Source organism: Thermobia domestica, chromosome 11, assembly GCF_964235325.1.
Source record: "Thermobia domestica chromosome 11, izTheDome1.hap1.1, whole genome shotgun sequence".
Lineage (NCBI taxonomy): Eukaryota > Metazoa > Arthropoda > Insecta > Zygentoma > Lepismatidae > Thermobia > Thermobia domestica.
In genome coordinates this window covers 236,277,403-236,299,026 of record NC_137464.1, presented here as the reverse complement: position 1 = coordinate 236,299,026, position 21,624 = coordinate 236,277,403, and the positions used below count along the sequence as shown (strand labels likewise).

Genomic DNA, 21,624 nt, shown 5'->3' with positions numbered 1-21,624 from the left:
TTAGCTAATTTGATATTTCTTACGCCACAGTTGTTAATTCGTTTTACAAAAAAAAAAAAAAAAAAAAAAAAAGTGAGATCGATTGTTTTAGATCGTGTTAATTTTATGAAAGAAATGGAAATTAACATGTAATCACAACATCGCAGTTTCACTTCCTGAATAAAACTTGGACTCTTCTGAGGAGATGTGTTGACGTTTTCAGTTTCTATAGCAACTGTGGGTGTAAGGTGATGTTATTTCTACAGCAATGAAACGGCAGTAATTAATGTGATGTTCACAATTTAAAAGGTCATATTTCTAGTTTTTTGGTTCTAAGCCGCTATAAAAACGCTTAGATTAATTGCTTTGAATTCATCCCTGTACTTACAGTCATACACGGTTTGCGAAATTTAAGAAGTTACTTGAAATCGTTGCCGTCAATTTAGTTATGTCGCAAATTAAATCTTATTATTATATATATAGGGTGTTTCAAAACAACATCGACAACGTTTGGGGAGTGATTCCTGACACCAAGGTAAGACGAAAAGTATAGACCAACCTGGGTGCACAAGTGCTTCCTTTCGGAGTTATAGGCTGCCGAAAACATTTTTTAAAAATGAACTTTAAAGTTCATTGTTCCAAAACTATGGGACCTACCGTAATTGGGTCAAGACTTCACTTAGGAACTAATATGTACGCTATCCAAAAATACATGTTTCAGAATCCTAAGGTACTCACACAACAATTTTTATAGAGGCAGTTCGGCTACGGGCATATAATTTGAAGCACCAACTACCTCTGTAAAAATTATTGCGGAAGTGCTACAGGATTCTGAAACATGGATATTTGGATAGGACACATACTAGTTCCTACGTAAAGTCTTGACCCGACTACGATAGGTTCCACAGTTTTTGAGCTATGGACCTTAAAGTTCATGTTTTCGGCAGCCTATAACTAAGAAAGGAAGCGTTTGTGCACCCAGGGTCTATACTTTTTGTCTTGTCTTGGTATGAGGAATCACCTCCCAAACATTGTCGGTGTTGTTTTGAAACACCCTATATATATATAATGTGTGTGTGTGTGTGTGTGTGCAGTAGCGGATCCAGGATATGATCAAGGGAGGGGATAAACTATAGTTTGCCGCTTTATCCAGTGTAAAGTAGGATTAAAGTCCATTTTAACCAGTGTATACCTGAGCGTAAAGGGGAGGGTCTATAGCCCCCCTTGGATCCGCGCATATATATATATATATATATATATATATGTGTGTGTGTGTGTGTGTGTGTGTGTGTGTGTGTGTATTAGCATCAATTACCTGCTTCGCTGGGTTAAATTAAAAAATAGTAATATATTCCGTTAGTTAGTTACTTTTTACTATTTCTAAAGCGCTCTCTGGTATCGATCAATTTTTTTATATTTCTCCCCCATGTTGCAAGGCTGTATTTGGATTTAAACGGCATCGGAAGTGTCACTGTTCCTCTCAGCGACTCCGAAAACTGTGGATTCAACACTGATATTGGTAATTTTTGACCATTTTTATATACATTTTCCTTCCCTTTCCCCAAATTACGGGTCTAAATTTGGATTTAAACGGTATCGAAAGTGTCACAGTTCATCTCAGCGACCCCGCAAACTATTGATTCGACACTTAATATTGGTGATTTTTGATCATTGTTTGAAGTCCCCCTTCCGCAAGTTGCGGGGATGAATTTGGATGTAAACAGGATCGAAAATGTCACTTTTCTACTCAGCGACCACGAAAACTGTGAATTCGACACTAATATCGGTCATTTTCGATCAATTTTATATATCTCCCCCTCCCCCTCCCCGAAGTTACACCGTCAAAATGATATGATAAAAAACATCCCAGGCCCGAACTTAATTTATGTTGAAAATTTGATCGGGATCGATCGGGTGGTTCAAATGTTATTTAGATTTATTTATTTTTGGGTCGGGTGGTTCAAGAGTTAAGTCACAAATATAATCACTTCCATTTTTATATAGATTGTCTTGTATGTATCTCCTCCTCCTCCTCTCCCCTACGTTGTTCCGTCAAAGTGAAATGATAAAATCCATTCTAGGCTCGAACCTTATCTATGTTGAAAATGTGATCTAGGTCGGTCGGATGGTTCAAGAGATTAATAAGAGTCAGAAACATTGTCACTTTCATTGTCATTGTAAGAGAACATTTTAGACTTCGCAAAAAGATTTATATTAATCTACAAATTTCTTAATGATATAACTATATGTATAGGATCTATTTAGGAAAATTAAAGTTTGATGAAGCAAGATGAATTAAATTACTTTAAAATATACTGTATTCTTAAAAGATTATTAAAAGCAATTATTGGCTTTATTGCTCCTGAGAATGAATTAACAAAACGCAATATCTATCTCATATCTACTATATCCGTCTACTATAATAAACTTCCTCGCAATACTTACTCTTTTGAGCTGCTTCCTCCTAATCTCCACTAACTGTAAGGACTACAATTAATTCTTCCATAATTCGTCAAGGCCCAATGGCCATTAATGGCTTGGCGCCAAGTGAGCTTTGTGGTAGACAAACACCGTGTGGGTTTTCTCGGGGTTCTCCCGTTTCCTCCCACTTGCTTCATTCCACCATTTCATTCACTTCTCATTATCACCGTACCATTCAGCCTAGCCGGCATAAGCATGGGACATAAAACTTGAAGATTACATTTCATTTTTTCAATTTACATAGAATAGTTATAATTAAATAACAGTACCCTACAAGTACTACAATGAAACAGAAACATTGTATGTGCAATTTATTAAGAAATTTTCTACCGCCTAGAAAAGTTGAAGCAGTTGTCGGTATCATCAAAAACGACGACATTTCCCCATTTTGCTAAACACTCGCCCAGACAACTTGTAGGGTCTGAAAAAAAAATGGACGTGTCCAGGCAAAAGAGTATGTCTGGTAATCCTAGATTCAGTGTCGCAACGATAGGTTTTATCTATGCCCTTATATTTCTAGAAAAACCGGAAACTGCAGAAATTGCTACAACTTCCGGTTTCAATTCTGATCTTTTTAAAGCAAAAACGATTTTGTTACCCAATTTCGTTTTAGGCTTCTAAACTATGCTATGCATAAGTGTCGAAAGTCTTCTATAGAACCGGCTATATTAATCCACCTGTCTATTGGCAAATATCAAAGCAAAAACGATGAGAGATTTTGTACAAAAAAAAATAAAATAAAATAAAATAAAATAAATAAAAAAAATCAGCGTCCCAAGAATATGTTCCATCTTCGTTAACCTGTTATACAACTGGAATTGGTTACAATTAGCCATTTTCGATTTGAATATTTCGGTAATAGATAGCGACATGTGTTTTCTTTCTTTATTTTTTCTTTTCTTTTCTTTCTTTTTTTCTTTTCTTTGCAATCGATTCAGCACCTAGAGGAAACATATCGTCTCGAACTCCAACACTGCCAAAACTGGAAGTGGTTGAAATTTACTACAGCTTTCGGTTTCAGTACTTATTTCTATAGACGAAAAACGGTAAAACATATCGAGAAGCAGTTTCTTCAATCGATTAAGCATCCTAAGAATAAATTTCATAACCTAGACTAATCCTCTATTCAAACCGAAAGTGGTAGAAATCAGCTATTTCCGGTTTCAATGTTTATCGGCAAGAACAAAACCGGTAATAAAAAGCGACAAACTATTTCTTAAATCGTCTCAGCATCTCAAGAGATCATATGACCATCTGTAGCATTCTACTAAAACCGGAAGTAGTTGAAATTTGCTACTTCTTCCGTTTCCAAGAAAAAATGCTATACCGAGAATCGGTTTTCTAGAATTGACTCAGCGTCTCAAGATTAAGTATCACCTCCTTCGTTGACCCTGTACTAAAAACCGGAAGTGATAGAAATCAACCGTTTTCGGTTTCAGTGCTATAGAACAAAAATGGTAATTGATAGCGACAAACTTTTTTTTTTCAGACGGATCAGCGTGTCAAGAAAACAAAAGCACACATTCACCATCTGCAACACTTTATTGAAACCGGAAGTTGTTAAAATTTACTACAACTTCCGGTTCCAACATTAATTTCCATAGAGCAAAAACGGTAAGTGATATCAAAAAACTGTTTTTGACAGATTCAACGCCCCAAGAATGAATTTTATCTTTATTTTTATCTGTTGAAACCGGAAGCAATTAAAATCCACGTTTTTTCTCTCGATTACAACACTGAGCGCATAGTAATGGTTAAAACGGAAATAGTGACAAGCAGATATTTGATATGGGTTCAATACCAAGAATATGTTTCATTTCTGATTTTATTCTTATTATTGCAATGAAAAGTAGTAGACAGAAATTACCACTTCCGCTTTTAATGTTAATATCCATAGAGCAGAAAGAGTAAGAGATAGCGAGTAATGGCTTTTTCATATGGATTCAGCGTTCGAGAAACAGAATCTATCGTTGATGTTATTCCTCTATTGCAGCCTGTGTAGTTATAGATGTGACGCTTCAAGTTTGAGTATTAAATACACATAATTTGGAGGTCTGCCGTAATTTCACATTGGGAACGAAACTCACGTGTTTAATGCTTTGGATTACAATATTGCTGACTTTTTTTCTGCAAAGGCGCACCTTATTGTTGAGAGGAAGTGCTATTTGAATTGCATATGAGGCAGTTTTTATACCGTGTCATACCGCTTCAGTCAGGGCACATCTTCGCATGAGTCTTTTCAATGTATGATACACATACAAGAAATTACAAACGCAGCTACGGAGATAATTTTTATTCTGTATACGTTACTTCCAGGGCCTTGATCGTGACGGGAACAAATAGCCTAGATACTGATGTCCCCTTAAAATTCAGTCAAACACACAAACTTTCAGGACCAGTGCCTTGGTTGTGTAATGCACAGTGCCGTGCGTGGAAAATCAGCACCCGGGACGGGAGTATACGACGGCGCCCCCGTACATATGAATAAGGTCGACATACCAGCCACGCAGCGCTATCATAGTTGGCGCGAAGCGTAAGAAAATTTTCAAAAATAAACTCTACTTTTCCTTAATTTTGAGCACTTTTTAGTATGTTTTTCCTTCAGTTATATATATATTCCTCCCGAATTTTACGCCCCCTTACTTCGACGCCCGTGGCCGTCGCCCCGCTTCCCGTGCGTAATGGTATGTGCACCAAATTCAACTCTCGCTTAGTGGTTAATCGGAGTTCCCGTATTTTATAACTTCAGTGCTGCAAAGGATGCAAAACTCAAGCCATACATTTTACTGTAACAGTTATTTCTTTACCTACCTTAAAAGGGCTTATCTTCTTAGCCCCCCTCTGTAGCTGTACTACTGTTTTTGTATATGCGAGTGATCAGTACGAGTTCCGTTGATTCACGCGGTCCCGGATTTTTGACGTGCAGCACAGACCCAAAAAAAAAAAAAAAAAAAAAAGTTCATCTGACATGTTGATGCAATTAGAGATAAATCTTCAGTTAAAAGATATTAATGCGGTGTAGAAAGTGAAAAATAGTAGCACCTCTTAAAAGAAGGCGTGGCAAATGAGCGTCCAACTGAAGCCTTGCGGGATGCGTTGGTTAGAATTCTGGAGAACTTAGTTTTACAGTTTTAATCCATAGACCAACTTCTTCATGAGTAAATATACGAAACTATAAAAAAGAGGAAAAGAAAAGTTATTGGAAATGGGTGGTTTTCAATCTAAAATTATGATTTTTCAATTGCACCAGCTGTTTGGGCTCCACACTGATAAGGCACTCTTATGTTAAATGAAAAAGCAACGTCTTCAGTTCAGCAAGCTGTTCGAACTAGTGCTCTCAACGGGTCGGGTGGGATCGAGTTGAAGACCGACCCGACCCGACCCGTGACCCGAATTGACTGACCCGACCCGACCCGTGATCCGATCCGATTGACCTGACCCGACAACCCCACCCGAGCTGACCCGACTGACCCGACCCAAGCTGACCCGACTGACCTGACTCGAGTCGGGTCGGGTCGGGTCAACCCGACTCGTTTGAGAGCACTATGGTGAACACACTGGGTGAACGCCAAACTGCACTCCCATTGGGAATTAAACCCGGACCACGTGTACCGAAGTCTTACACGTTAACCGCTAGCTAGATCAAGCGGGGGATTTGTATATGCATCTTAATGAATATTTGGCACTTTTGATGTTTGGTTATTTCTTTTTATAACTTATACCAGTGTCCGACGTGGGAGAAATTTATTGTTTTCTTGCTTTAGTTCTATGTGACGAAATTTTTATTCAAGGCCAGTGTTCTCACCTGTTCGGGCGGCAGGGGGTCTTCTCAGAAGGCAGTAGCAAGAGTCCCTTGGCGGAGACAAAAGGAAATCGGTGATTTTTTCCAACCCTTCAACTTTCATTCCAAAATAGGTTCTTATGATTCCGGGACCCGCGCCACTTTGATTTTTCTTTCTCGGTAATTAAAACGTATTTTACAGTATATATAGTTGCAAGTAAGAAGATACATAATATGAATTTTGTAATTTAAAATTTAAAAATACAGTATGATAATTAATTATAAAGTACTAATTTTATTTCATCACTTTCAGCCCAACAAATGAAATTCAAACAATTCGCTCCCTGGGTCTTGGTCATCAATACTGCGTCTTATCCTTTGTCTTGCAGTCAAGTCTTGGTCCTGCATTTCGTAGTCTTGGTTATCTTTCATGCTATACAGAGCCAAGAATGCTCGCCTCATCGGTACAAATGAAGACCAAGTGTGATTTTGATTATGGTCTTTCATACCATACGGAAAGCAAGAAAATATGCTCATCGCTACTTCGTGATCACCAAAACAAGGCCAAGAGCAAGATTACTATGCACTTCGTCTTGCATATCCAATCTTTATCTTATTCTTGTATCGATGTTCTTGGGCTTGGTGAAATAAAATGAAATATTCAGTTTAAGGTCCCTCGATTCTGCACCGAGGCTAAGGGATATGGTGACCATGAGAAATGAATGCAGTGGTGGAATGAAGAAAGTGGGAGGAAACAGGAAAACCTCGAGAAAACCCACTACATGGCGTTTCTCCACCACAAAGCCCACTTAGCACAAGCTGGGATCGAACCATGGACACCATGCACTAGAAAAGATATTATATGTTTTTGACAAAGTATGTCACCCTGTTTTTTTTGACACTGACGTTGTACAGAAAATATACAGATTTCACACACTGCAGTTTCCTCTGCTTTTATTTAGGCTATGTTGTGGGATGTTTTCCTTTCGATTTCATGACATTTAGCGGGGATCTGCACTCTGAAAGCTCTTATTATTGTATATTGTATATAATTGTATGTATTTTTTCATTTATTATGGAGCACTTTTTGCGGATCCTGGTTCAGTTACACCCAATGTTTCTTCCAGATCCTTTTTGGGGGACACTACCCCCCGGAGCTCTGAGAGTGACCCCGGAGAAGACCAAAATAATACATCTATATTATAATAATAAATATAATCGTATCAGCAGTGCCCCCCGGAATACCAAGTGTCCCCCCCTGGAACATTGTTTCTGAAAGAAACACTGGTTACACCATTCGCAGTATTGTACCTTGTGGGCCATGAACCATTCGGCAATGGAAAATTTCTATGACACCCTAAACACGTGCTAATTTCGCTTAAAGATTAATCCACTCCTGAGAATATGCTGTAATATAATTCATACTTCATACAAATGGCAACGGAGTAGAGTTCTGAACGGTGTGTAGCACGTTGCAATGGTGTCGATAAAAGAAAAAGGGAAATGGAAAGATATTTGTGAAATTTTCCTAGAAAATGTCTTGTTTTACTGACTATTTACAAATATTAGGTAGCAATACTGTCGCCGAAAACCAATAGGTAGAGAATGCACATGTATTGAAACTTGTGCGCAGAATCACATCCTCTGTCACCTCCCGCTATCATGACATTTCCTCATGAGTCACTCTGTATATAACTAAATTTTAGTTTTGTAAAAATTACAGAACAGGATGCTAAAAATTCCAACAAATAGGTTAAAAAAAAAAAAGTAGCTTGTTTGTTTGTGTATGATATGAATGAAATGCTCTCGCCATGAAAATAATCACTGAAGAGGTAGCCCTAAATAGAAATGGATCCTATTGATTGTAAATGAAACTTTAGCATTTTAACGTTCTTGGACAGCGTTCATAAGCCTTTTCTTGAAAGCGACTTATTTCGTGTATGAGAATCCTTAGAATTGCCACATTCTCAGAAATCAATACGCTGGCAACGGAAGCGTTTTGCCGGTTCATTTTATAATTACACTTGGCATACAATTACCAATAAGGAGATTTGTTCCTTGTAGGGAGGAAAAAAGTGACCTTAAAATTTGCTGTTTTGTGTTTTTATTTACAAAAATGAGTCAGATTATTCTTTTCTTAGATTTTTTATTTTAGAATGAAGAATCAGTTTCCCGTTGAACCAGTCAATGTCAATCTAGGTCATAGACCGTGACCTTGTTTAAGATTCTCCGCGTGACCAAACGTAACAAATGTCTTATAAACCGCACCTGGCCTTCCCCTTGCCAAGGGCACGTCCCAGGAAACGAAATATAAATGTTAGATTTACCAGTTGGGTTTCCTCTTTCTGGTACGACACTGGCCTTTCTTTTTTCGTGTGTGTGCATAATTTCTGATACTATGTATTTTATTCCTGCAGTGACGAAGCTACTTGCCCGCAAATCCCTGCATTCATGGGGCCTACAGCTACAAGGTAAAATAGCTGTGATCAGGTGCTTGAAGAACTTTTTTTTTTTTTAATTCGGAAACATCCTAGGAAATTTGTAATGAGGGTATCCGTGCGTTTTTTTTTTTTTTTTTTTAATTCCGGCTTAAACACATGGGAGCTTGTAGTTTTACTCCATGTGTGTGTGTGGTACTTTATTTTTGGGAACTATTGGTCGGGTCTAAACCAAATTTGGTGGGCAAGTGGCCCACTGTTTAAAACAGTGATTCACAACCGGTGTATCGCAACACATTGGCGTGCCGCACAGTCCCATAAGGTGTCGCGAAATCTTAGAATTTAAAAATCATGAATCATTTAATAAATTGTTAAAATCAATTTTGAGAGAGACTATACCGTCAACGTCTTGAGTGGCACCAAACAATGCTCAGTACTACACAGGCACTACTTTATAGAAATTTGGTCTTATACTATTATAATTTGTATTATTATTAATTTAAATAATCAAACTAGTCTGTCACGATATCAACGGCTTTCCGTGAAGGGTGTCATCAGTAAAAAAGTTTGGGAACCACTAATCTAAGGAATAAAGATTGCTGCATTTAATGACTGAGGTCGACCAGGGACAGGCTCGGCTCGCTTTATATGTGGTACTTTTATTTCACGGTAACTACTGGCCAGATCTTAACGAAATTTGGTGAGCAGGTAACGCGGCAACAAATGCTGTGTTCCTCAGCTTTGCACGCCGGGAGCTTCTGAAATCGTTTCATCGACTGTGTTCCGTTGTGTTTCTAAAGCTTTTATATAATCATTTCTTAGCGAGTACCTAACACTGGTTGATTGATTAGAGTGTAATGCTTCTTGTCAACCGAGCCTATATCAGACGGGACTGCTGTTTAAAGTAGAATCCAAAGTCCGTACCCCCACCCAGTAGGTTCGCCCATAAAGGGAACAACTCCGTCGGGTGGCCCGAGCGTTTAAGAGCCCGTTAAATTCTAATTCAATTCTAATTTTATTTTTCAAATTTGAAATATCCAAAGCGATAAAATAATGAGAACAGTCATTAAATTATATTATACCGGGTGTTCATAAATGTTTACCCTCAGAACAAAACAACGTAACTCTTAATTGGGTACTGTAAATGGAATATGCGTTATAGCACATATGCTTCTATTTATTAAATTTTGAACGATACATAAACATTTAATACAGTTAATACACTTCAATATTAAAACCACTTCAACATGTGCACTCTTGGTAACACGCAAAATATCAAGACACTATTCAATGTCTTGCAACATGTCTGGTATGATTTTGTCAATGACATCTCTGATGCATAGTTGCAAGGTCACAATGTCAGAACTGATATTTTGTACTCAATATCTTTCACATACCTCCAAAGAAAGAAATCTAAGGGGCTAATGTCAAGTGATCTTGGGGGCCATGGAATTGGACCATCTCTGCCAATCCATCGGTTGGGGAAGGTTTCATTAAGAAAATTGCGGACTTCATGATCCCAGCGTGGGGAAGCGCCATTTTGCTGAAAGATGACAGTGTCGTGCATATCCTATAGCTGGGGAACGGCATAAATCATCAACATGTCTGGGTAACGTATCCAGTTACATTGCTTTCAAGGAAGAAAATGGGCCAACTACTCGATCACACATTAACCTTTGAACTGGCCCGAATGTGTTCTCGTAGATTAGCCCTGGGCCCCCAGATCGGTTAATCCGACCCTGGGCCCAGACCAGCCGAACAGAGTACGAAAGGTGGTAAGCGGCCAATCTCGTGATAGACTGACCAAGAAGTGCCTGTTAATGTTACTTTTAACGGGCGATCTTCGGGTCCCTCGTTGAATCTTCGGTACTGGCCCTAGTATAGATTACGTTTTCTTTTTTTCGGCAACATGTGACACTAAGTGAAGTGTAGTTTGCGTCTGTTGACTGTGACACGTGGCTGACACATGGCTGGGCACATTACAGTAGACACTGAATTAACACTCAAATCCACATATTCGACTAATAACCTTAATTATCTGTTCTCACTAAAAAGAAGTCCGAGATTTTTATTTGGTTGGAATTGATTGACGCTGTTCCATTACTTAATCGCCAATCTCGTCTTACTCTTTCTCTCTTATTATCAAATACATTTTATTTTGTGTCACCCTTTCGTACGACTGCCTCTGGGTAAGTGAAAACCAATTTTAACTGCATTCTTTTATTTGCAATCAGTCCAACACTAAAATTTCTTGTACGGTGTTATTTAGAATTATCCAAAAAGGAGGTTCGAAAATTCGATTTATCCACGATTTTTTTTATTACCATTGTTTTCAATACAGTTTTCAAGGGGAATAGACTTTTGATCGATCGAGAGCCCGCTATATACAGGGTGCAAAATAAATCCGTGGCAAAAATTAACCAGGTGATTGAGGACATCCAAATGAGTAAAAATGTTCCTATGAACATGGGTCCGATGCACCTTCGTTTCCAAGATACAGGATGTTAAAATATCGAGTCCCTCGAATGGCTCACTATGAGAAAGTTAATGGAAATATTCAATATTACAGGAATAATACAATCAAGTGGAATTATGCCTGTGCCTGTACATTTACACTAACATATAGATTGAAACTAATCAACATTTGAAGTTATTGGGATGTCATTGTTGCCAACCTAGTACGACGTGTTATATTTTCAAATAGCGCTAGACGTCCGCACGTTAGCATATGATTGATGATGTCAGAATCTTTCTAAACATGGGGCACTGTCTTCCGAAGTTTATGTGTGGTATAAACTAACGCTGTGGCCCCCATCGAATACCTTTCTCAATTACTTATCTTTGGAAACATGTAGTAGTTGTGATCTATGAACCGTTGTTTCCTGTTGTCTTCCGTTAATTGACTTCACACTTGGATGCCTTCGAAGTGGAATCTGCCCCATGTTTAGGAACGTTTTGATGTCAGCAATCATATGCTAATGTGTGGACGTCTAGTACTATTTGAAAACATAACACTTTGTACCAGGTTTGCAACACTGACAACCCAATAACCTCTGATGTGGATTAGTTTCATTCTCTATGTTAGTGTTAATGTATCTGCATAGGCATAATTCCACTTGATTGTATTATTCCTATAATATTGAACATTTCCATTCACTTTACCATAGTGAGCTATTGAAAGGACTCGAAATTTGAACACCCTGTATCTCGGAAACGAAGGGGCATCGGACTCATGTTTATAGGAACATTTTTACTCATTTGGATATCCGCAATCACCTTCTCACTTTTGACCATGCATTTATGTTACATCCTGTATATATATATACAGGGTTTTCATAAAGTATGGACGGATTTAATTCGCTTATAATTTACATAAAAATGCTCATATTGAAATCAAATAAAGTGCAAACGGTAGCGGAAGGATTAAATTTTTACCTGTAATCTGCACCAGCTCAGTTCATTCACCGCCACACATGGAATTCCGAGTTCCATGGACCGTCTAGGAATCGACTTCTGTGGGCTGTTGATGATGCTTTCCCTTACCCTGCTCACTGTTGCAGGCGATGTTGGCGGCCTACCACTTCGAGGACGGTTCAGGTCGCTTCCTGTCTCCAAGAACTTAGCATGCCACTTTCGGATTGCACTCTCAGTCGGTGCGGCTTTTTGAACTCTTTGGTGAACTTTCGACACACCAGAATTGGTGATTTTAGCTCTGCGTACCACAGAACACATTGCGCTTTCTCTTTCACCGACGCCATCTTTGATACGGTAAAAAAAAATAGTCTTCTCAGAGGAGTTTTTCATTTATTTATTTCTTTAAAAGGCACACACACCAATACAGCTTATAACTTACTTTTAACAGTCAACATTGAAACAACAATGGATGGAATTTGGTAAGAAACTGACCCTTGCCCTCCCTCTCCCTCTCTCAACGTGTTCAGAGTTGCCGCTTATCTAACAGTGTTGCCAAGTAAAAATTTAATCCGTCCGCTACCGTTTGCACTTTATTTGATTTCATTATGAGCATTTTTATGAAAATTATAAGCAAATTAAATCCGTCCAGACTTTATGAAAACCCTGTATATATATATATATAATATACACTCTTGCCTTCCAAAACAGAGACCAACGAGCGTTTCTTTGACTGGCATTGTTAAAGAAATCTAAATGCATATTATCAACTTATTATTACTTGCAAAAGTATCTAAACTTTTGATAATTTGTAAAATGCATAATGACCTTCGTCCAATAATAAGAAAGAAGTCCAATAGATCCGTAAACTTCAAACATTACTTAATAATCTATCGCCCCTTCGAAAATGAGAACGACCACGTTGAGGCCCATTATACTAGAGCAGTAGTTCCCAACCCTTTTGCACTGACGACACCCTTTCTTTTTTGTTCTTTTACTAATTATTATGTAAATTATGATACGGTAAGACTGTCAGTTTGTATAAAGTAGTGAGTATGCAGTGTTGAGCATTGTTACCGCCGCTGGAGGCATGGACTGGTACAGTCTGTCTCAAAATTGATTGCAATAAATTATTAAATAGCTCATGATTTTTACATTCTAAAATTTCGCGACACATCCAATGGGACTGCGCGACAGACCAGCATGTCGCAACATACCGGTTTTAAACTATTCGTCTAAAGCACCCTCATACCTAGCTGTATGGTTAAGGTACGCGCCTTCGGTATGGGCGTCGCAAGTTCAATTTCCAGTGGAAGCTTATATGGTTTGATCTCACGTTAAGCTGTAAGTTGATGTTCTATATAATCTCGATCTGCAGTAGAAACGCTAAATTCCAGTCCAAACAATTATCTATTCAAACTGGAACACTGATCGACATAGAATGAAAAATATAATAGATACTGAGAAGTGTTTATATATAGGCCTATTAAAATTGGAAGCGGCATTGTTTTTCATAGAAAAAAAGCTGTAATATCTAGTTTCAAATGTTTTTAAATCTGAATTCAGTATTCCTATTATAAATTACATCTCAGTGCTTATACTTTCGTTGAAATCAGAAGTGGTAAGAAAAAATACTATAACTTCCAGTCTGAATATTTATCCCCGACACTGTAACAGATAGTGAAAACGGTTTTTGGTATAGATTCAGTATCTCAAGAACAGGCCTTATCTCCGACCTTATTTCTCTGTTGAAACCAGAAATAAGAAATATACCAGTTCCGATTTCACCGTTAAATCCCCATAGTTTGGAAGTCTATCGTAGTTCTACAATGTGAAGCGAAACTCTCTTGTTTTTCGTAATGTAACTCTCCATTTAAAAAAAAAAAAAATTAATTAATATACGTATTTTTTCTTTCTTGTTCAGGTGAAGGACAATTATGGTAATGAAGTGACTCAGATGGCTCGACCTCTTCCTGTGGAATATTTATTACTGGATGTCCCTGTGTCCACTCCGCTAACTCCGCTTTTCACATTCTGGGCTAATGAAACAACCAGGAGCTTCCCAGTTGAAAACAGGTGCGTTTTACTAAATATGCAGACAGTTTGAACTCATTCAGTGTACAGAACATTTGTGTTTATTTCATCTTTGATGAAACGACGGTATGCGTATAAAATGGTAAGTTTTCTAACAAGGGAAGGGTTCCTACGTGAGAGTGATTTCTGGGAGTCGTCATGCAACCCCATTTATAAGACCAGTCCTTTCTGGTTCCGTATTGTATATTGATTTTGGAAAGGCCTACGACTTGGTTAGGAGGGAAACATTGTACAACATTCATACAAAATCTGATACATTAAAAAGGTAGGTACATTAATTAAGATGTGTTTAAACGAAACCGAAAGTAGTCCGAGTAGAGAAACACTCATCCATGAGCTTTTGCGTCTAGAATGGCGGGAAACAAGGAAATGCATTGTCGCCATTATTGTTCAATTTTGTTTTGGAATACGCTATAAGAAAAATTAAGGATAGCAACCATGGCTTAGAGTAGAATGATACTTACAGATTATGACGTATACTAATGATGATAGATGATGAGGGAACAATAGAAAGGAATACAGATGTTTTATTAAACGCCACCAGAAATGAAGTGCCTAAAACGCCCCTTGATGAGAATTATAATGGATGCTTTGATTCATTCCCAAAACGCCCCTTCCTTAAAGAACGTTATATTGTATAATTTACTCTGAAAGAGTACTGTCCAACCCTAACTCATAAATAAGTTTTCATCTTAATACTCAATAGAGAGTTGAATTTACTTTCTACCAGGATGTTTCTTTGTTTTCTCCACAGATCGATATTGTTAACAACTCGCCACAAATGAATAGAGAAAACGAAATGAAGCAAAAATAACATCCCATTCAATCTATTCAATTAGGCAACTCCAAAAGAGCCTTGTCGCTTAATCTCTTCAGCTGTAAGTTGTGCATATGCGTCACCTATGTCACAAAATAAATCATTATATAATATCGAATATAGCAATTGCCACTTATTAGCAAATCTTAATATTATGGTCAAGTATTGTACCAAGTTAAAGATGGTCAGTCAAGCTTTACGAGATATTCCAAGGAATTCAGCAACTTACCTGAGTTATTGTCTTCACCAAATTTGCTGACAGTATTCTAAATTCGCACGTCCAGTTTTGTATATTTGATCTTCTACCGTTTAATATTCACGGGGTTTTCAGTTTGCAATCGCAAAACGTCATGTAATTGTAAGTCTTCTTTTAAGATTTTTACCAATGCCACTGCATTGGGGTGAGATTTTCCAATTTTCCGATTTAGATGATAATGCCACTCTTCAACTGCATTAGTTGTTCTGTGGCGTTGCTCATAGCAGTTCCAAATATCTTTTGCAGACCGTGTTTTCAAATCATTGTTCTACAAAATAGTCATTGAAGCGCTGAACGCAATCTATTTTCATCCAACCATAACTTACGTATCCTGGCAGTATAAGTGTTAATGCTGCTACCTTGCTGATGTGCTGTCTCACTTCGTCGTTGGCTTTCTGTATACTCGTCATTCCTAGTTCTTGTACTTTTTTCCATTGAAACTGGTTAAAATGGAAGATCCAGCCTTGAATTTTACATAAGGGAAAGACTACTCTAACAGCTTGGATTATAGGTGCTTCAAAGTCACCTTTGAACATTTTCGGTTCCCAACTGGAAATATAAAATGTAGCAAGCGAAAACAACTGCAAAATTTTCCTTCCTTCTGTTCTTCATAAGGCAATACAGTGCCGGTTTCACCAACCCCACATCATCAGCATGTTGTGTACGTATATATAGCTCACAAAAATGTTTTGGGCTACTTTTAAACGTTTCATCGTTTATAATTTCACTACCTATTAAGCTCTCCTTGCCCACCGTGCTCCCGAAACCAATAATCCTCCCATTTTCAGAAGAATTGTTATCAAAAAGTAAAAAACTGTCGCCTATATCTAAACGGAGCAAGTCGTCTGAAAATCGAACATCCGTCGCTGACTTCTCTGATACTGGAACTTCAAGAGCCTTTCCTCTTGCCCTGTACATTCGTAATCGGTACCCATTGAAACCTGGCAAACTTTTAACAAAATCAAGCCACACATCTTTCTCATTTAGAAATTCCCCTTCAAAAATCTTTGGTCTTGGTGTTAGCTCCTCCCTCGCCCTTTCTTGGAATGCAAGAATGTAGATATGAGGACTCTATATTATCAGAATTGGTTGTTAAGATATCTCTGCACGAATTGATTATATGTATATCTTAACAGATATCCAATACTGGGATCCATTTATTCGGATTGTGTTTAAGTTGTATATATATTCTTCGTATTAAATAATAGTCCGCATGATTCTCATACAGCCCTTATTGTCATTATTCACATGATTATTCTCTTATCTGATTCTCATACAGCCAGCCCTTTTAGTCGCTCTTCTTGCCCGAAGTGCTGTGTGAGCTGAATACTGAATAACAGTATATATACACAAGTCCAACCGCTTGTTTTTCCCCAAAATTAAATTTTTGACAGTGATTCTATATATGTATGTATAGCTAGATAGATAGATATAAAATGATATACATGTTGCGACGTAATGATATACATGTTGCGACGTATTGAAGTTACAGAATAAATAGGAGCATAATATTGATTTATTTAAAACATATGGTGCTCCGAAATAATACAAAAATAATGATATAGTATGTGATTAAATGTAGTTTATTTCGTAATTCGAAAATCAAAATGAAGTTAAAAATAGATCTAGCCCAATTATTATACGTTCCATTATCGAGACATTTTCTGAGAACTTCGTTTTCTGCAAATGATGTTCATATTGTTTATGTTTGTCTAATGGTTGTTACCACTTATTTCTGCTGTTATTATAATTTACCCTTGCACGTGATATAAACTCGAACATATTAAAGTTCCAATAAAACGACTTTGGAACTATTCAGCGTGTTATGTATCTCATTCCTTCTGGAGGTCTTCTCAGTTAGGTTATACCCATTTCTTCTAGCAAGTTCTATGCACACTGTGAATTAGTGCAGTGACATAAGTGCATTACATTGTGCGTAATTATTATTTATAAGTCCCTGTATAAATTTTAAAATCTCATTTTGAGTATATTGAACGGTTGTAATGTTGTTCGACTCTTCCGTGTATTACCTTTCACGTTTTTCTAGTATAAGAACCAACACATTTCTATTAAATCTTATGCTGTTCTTGTGCTTTTACTTATTAAGAAATTGTTATTTGTTTCCAGATTGGTAGATGGCCACATTCAGGATTTTAATGCTCTTTGCTCTTATATGGAGCAATTCACACCAGAACAATTCCTTCAGGCGGCGTCTGATTTCCATTTCTTGTTGTATATATACTCTATGGATCAAGCTTATATTCCTAAGGTGAGTTATTTCTTTATTAAAATTATGTAAGCCCGTGAGAGGAGGATTCAAATTAACAAACAAAAAAAAAAAAAAAAAAAAAAAAAAAAAAAAAAAAAAAAAAGCTTAGTTACTAATATGTCCTCCCATGTGAAAACCAAACGCAGTATTAACACCCAAGTTAAAGAACACACTAGACAATCAAAAAGACAGAAGAAATTATGACGGGATTGTCACTTTACCTACACATAGTATGAAACAAGTTAATAGTAAAGAATCATTCTTTATTCATAAGTATAAACCGCCTTTAAATCTGTATTCTGGCAATATCGATAAAATCTGGGTTTCTATCTTCAATGTGCATTTTGAATCTGGCAACGGTGGCGATGCATAGACACCGTGCTTCTTCCGAATTCAACTCGTTCTTTGTATGCTCTGTTCGTTATTTTCAGTATCCATCTTTTATATTATACTTATCTAGTGGTATGTATTTCTTTTTTCATACCATATTTCTCTCATCCATTTTTATCCTTGTTACCTTCCTACTGAAGACGGAACTAACTAGTTGTTCCGATACGCCTGAGTATATTTAGTTTTCTCATGGAAGAATATGTTGGTAAGTAACCAATTTTTTGTTAAGTTATTTCTTTAGTTGCAGGGACTGGGTTTAGAAGTAAATGCAGAGAAAACTAAATACATGGAAGTGCGTCGGGACCGGAATACAGCAAATCATGGATGCGTTAAAATATTAAATAATACTTTTGATAAAGTGGATAGTTTCAAATATCTAGGATCAATATTAACAGAGGAAAATCATATTCACGGAGAAATTAAATGTCGACTAAGAGCAGGGAATTCGTGTTACTATTTGGTTCAAAATCTTTTGTCGTCGCGAATTCTGTCGAGGAATTTGAAGCTTAAAATATACAAAACGATAATTATGCCTGTTGTTCTGTATGGCTGCGAAATATGGTCGCTTTGTCTGAGGGAAGAACATAGACTGAAAGTATTTGAGAACAAGATCCTGAGACGAATATTCGGACCCAAGAGGAACGAGAATGGGGATTGGCGGAAACTTCATAACGAGGAACTACATAATTTATACGGTTTACCCAACATTGTTAGGATCGTCAAGTCTAGGAGGCTTAGGTGGGCAGGTCATGTAGCTAGAATGGAAGAAAGTAGAAACGCTTTCAAACTCTTGACTGAAAGACTCATCGGCAAACGACCATTAGGAAAACCTAGGCGCAGATGGGAGGACAATATTAAGATGGATCTCGCAGAGATTGGAATACAAAGTAGAAACTGGATGCAGTTAGCTAAGGATAGAAGTCAGTGGAGAGCTTTTGTGAACGCGGCATTGAACCTCCGGGTTCCATAGGCCATAGAGTTAGTTAGTTATTTCTTTAGTAGCTCAATCAATATGTGAAGCTGATTTTTTTTTTTTTTTTTTTTAATCTTGAATTTAAATAAAATTAAATTAATTAACTCTACAATATTTTCAGCATATAACTAAAAAGTAATTGTTGAAAGATGAGTCATGCAGAGTTTTTCAAACAATGTATACATAAGTAAACGAAAGAAAATTTATATTGTGTGTGTTAGTGCTAAATTTTATTATAGGTGTACATTACATGTTTAATACATATTGCAATAAAGCACACAACAAGTTTCCTGCTTTCGTACAGTTGCTGAAAATGTTTATAGATCAATTGTATTCAGTCAAAAATTTTCTTATTGGCCTTATATCTGGAGAACTACATATAGTGTAGCCAAGCCTAAACTATAAGTTAATTCAGTATAATGTGCTTATTCCGTAAAAAATACGAAAACTCGATTTAGGAGCCGTTCAAAAATTTTGTGGTCCCTGATCCAAAAAGCAATTATTGGCAAAGATCACAATCTTTTCATGCATTTTTTATCATTCCTGAAATTCTTGGCCAAGATCGCAATCTTTTGATCCATTTTTTTGGGATTATTTCTATTTTTTTTAAACATCCAGACATTTGTTTTGCTTTGAAATTATGGACGAAACAATAAAAGTGATAAAGAATTATGACAATTATTTTAAAGTGATAAATTTTATTATATTATGTTAAAAGTGTTAGTTTGCAGCATGACAATTTTTAAAATCTGACTGAGTTGCAACTGTCAAAAGTGAAAGTCATGATCTTCATCTTCCAAGGAAGATCATCATTTTCCACTAAATGCTGCTTTGTGATCGAACTATTTAGAAGACAACTTGTCATGCAGTTTAACTTAATTTGTGATGGTGTGAAACTGACACATTAGCCTAGTAAACAAAGACCCAAAATGGGCCTCGAGCTGAAATAATTCTAAAAAAGCTGAAATTTTCAGAATTTACTCTTGGTGTCAAATACAATGAAATCTCAAAAGTCCCAAAATATCCCATGTGAGCGTCATCCTCAAAATGGCGGTCAAAGATGGCCCTCATCCCATACGCGCTTATTTTCTATTTCAGGCTGTATCTGACAAACCAATAACGATATTTCAATTTAGAAGACACCATTTTACTCTGCAGGAACTACACTTTAATTTGGTATATTATACATTTAAATAAAATCATACCTCGAACGGTTATTTGTGATCAAAGTTGATAGTTTCGGCATTTTAGAAAGGCATTCTGTAGTATTTTGCGCTAAACCATTAGAAAAATCGTGAAAATATGTTCATATATTTTCGATTATGTGTGATAAGCTGCATTTTAAAGCAAAGATAATCGAAATCGGATCATAACTTTTTGAGATGTTTACTCTGTTGTGAGCCTAGCTGTTGGTGGTGATTTAGGAGAAAAGCACTAAATAGTGGTTAAATATAATTTTTATATATTTTATATTTATTCAACAAAACATGAAAAACCTCCTTTAAAAGAGATTTGGTGAACGACTGATCGCTACAAAGGGGTGCATTGGTAATGGGAGTGAAACCATGCTAACTTTCAAGGGAGCAAGTAAGAGACTACGTACTAAACGATGCTTAGTATGAGAAAAGGGAAAAGAAAGAGGAAAGTGAAAGAGCTCGCATTGTATTAATAGCAGCAAAAATAATTAAAGAAAATATTTAATCAAAAGTATATGATAATATATCAAATCCTCAAGCAGAAAAAAAAAAAAAAAAAAAACTTTGAGGGGCATAGTGATCTCAGGATAGCCCGAAAACAGAGCATGAGATATAGTTCTATTTTTCGTTATGCCTACCCAGTTGAGCCTGCGTCATTTTGGTTCTCGGTAGTTGATTGATATCTTTCAGTCTTGGAATTCATGCAAGGTTATAATGAGATTCGACGATACGAATTCCGAAGTATATCATATTATGCTTCACAACCGTTATTATACTTTATTCAGTGGGTCTTTGGTAACGCTGACATCAATACGAGAACACTAGATGGTCATGCAGCTTTCCATAGCATGGGGGTATCAGAATAAGTACGCCTTCTGAAGAAAGATCCACAAGTCCTCGTGTTCCTCGTCGTGTTACAATATATCGAACAAGTCAATCTCATACTATTATACATCCAACCGGATCGCACTGGAGATTGGGAATTGCATTTTCATGCAATCAAATCAATGCTCCGTACTTTCACGCAGCTGGCCATCACTTTTATTCTAAATGTGCTTATCTGAATCTTCAGCAGATGGAAGCTTTGAAGGAGAAAATGAATCCTGTGGAGTACAGCAGATTTACAGAACAAGGATATTTTACCATTCGCAGAAATATAGATATTGGAGTGAGGTTACATCAGATATGATCATTGAACAAACTTTAATTAAATCAGTGAAAGTTTCTGGAGGGATAACTCAAGACTGAGAAATAACAGACTCAACATTAGCTAGATGGATACTGTTGTTTCCCATCATCATGAAAGTCACTGAAGCGTTAGAAAACTTTTATCATAAACATTTTTGTCTTTAGAACAACATGTTGAACTTAGACGCTCCCGCCAGACACGGGATAATGAGGATCTAAATCAACTGTCTGACTGGTTATCCCTTAATGATCGCTTTGAAAACTCAGCACCAAAGGACTTACTCATGAACATTCCAAAGATTTAATTGCTGACACTCAGACAAACTCTGATGAAGAAACGAATATTGGTGA

The 21,624-nt window shown here is 36.9% G+C and overlaps 1 protein-coding gene across 3 annotated transcripts in view; it reads left to right on the top strand.

The window, feature by feature from the left end:
- Npl4 (nuclear protein localization 4) overlaps positions 1–21,624 on the top strand; it is a 267,388-nt gene that overhangs the window by 238,767 nt on the left and 6,997 nt on the right. For all 3 annotated transcript variants that reach the window (XM_081731827.1, XM_081731829.1, XM_081731828.1), the window contains exons 10-11: positions 14,015–14,166; positions 17,385–17,526. In XM_081731827.1, the coding sequence (XP_081587953.1) occupies positions 14,015–14,166; positions 17,385–17,526 (294 nt within the window). The remainder of the gene's footprint in view (positions 1–14,014; positions 14,167–17,384; positions 17,527–21,624) is intronic.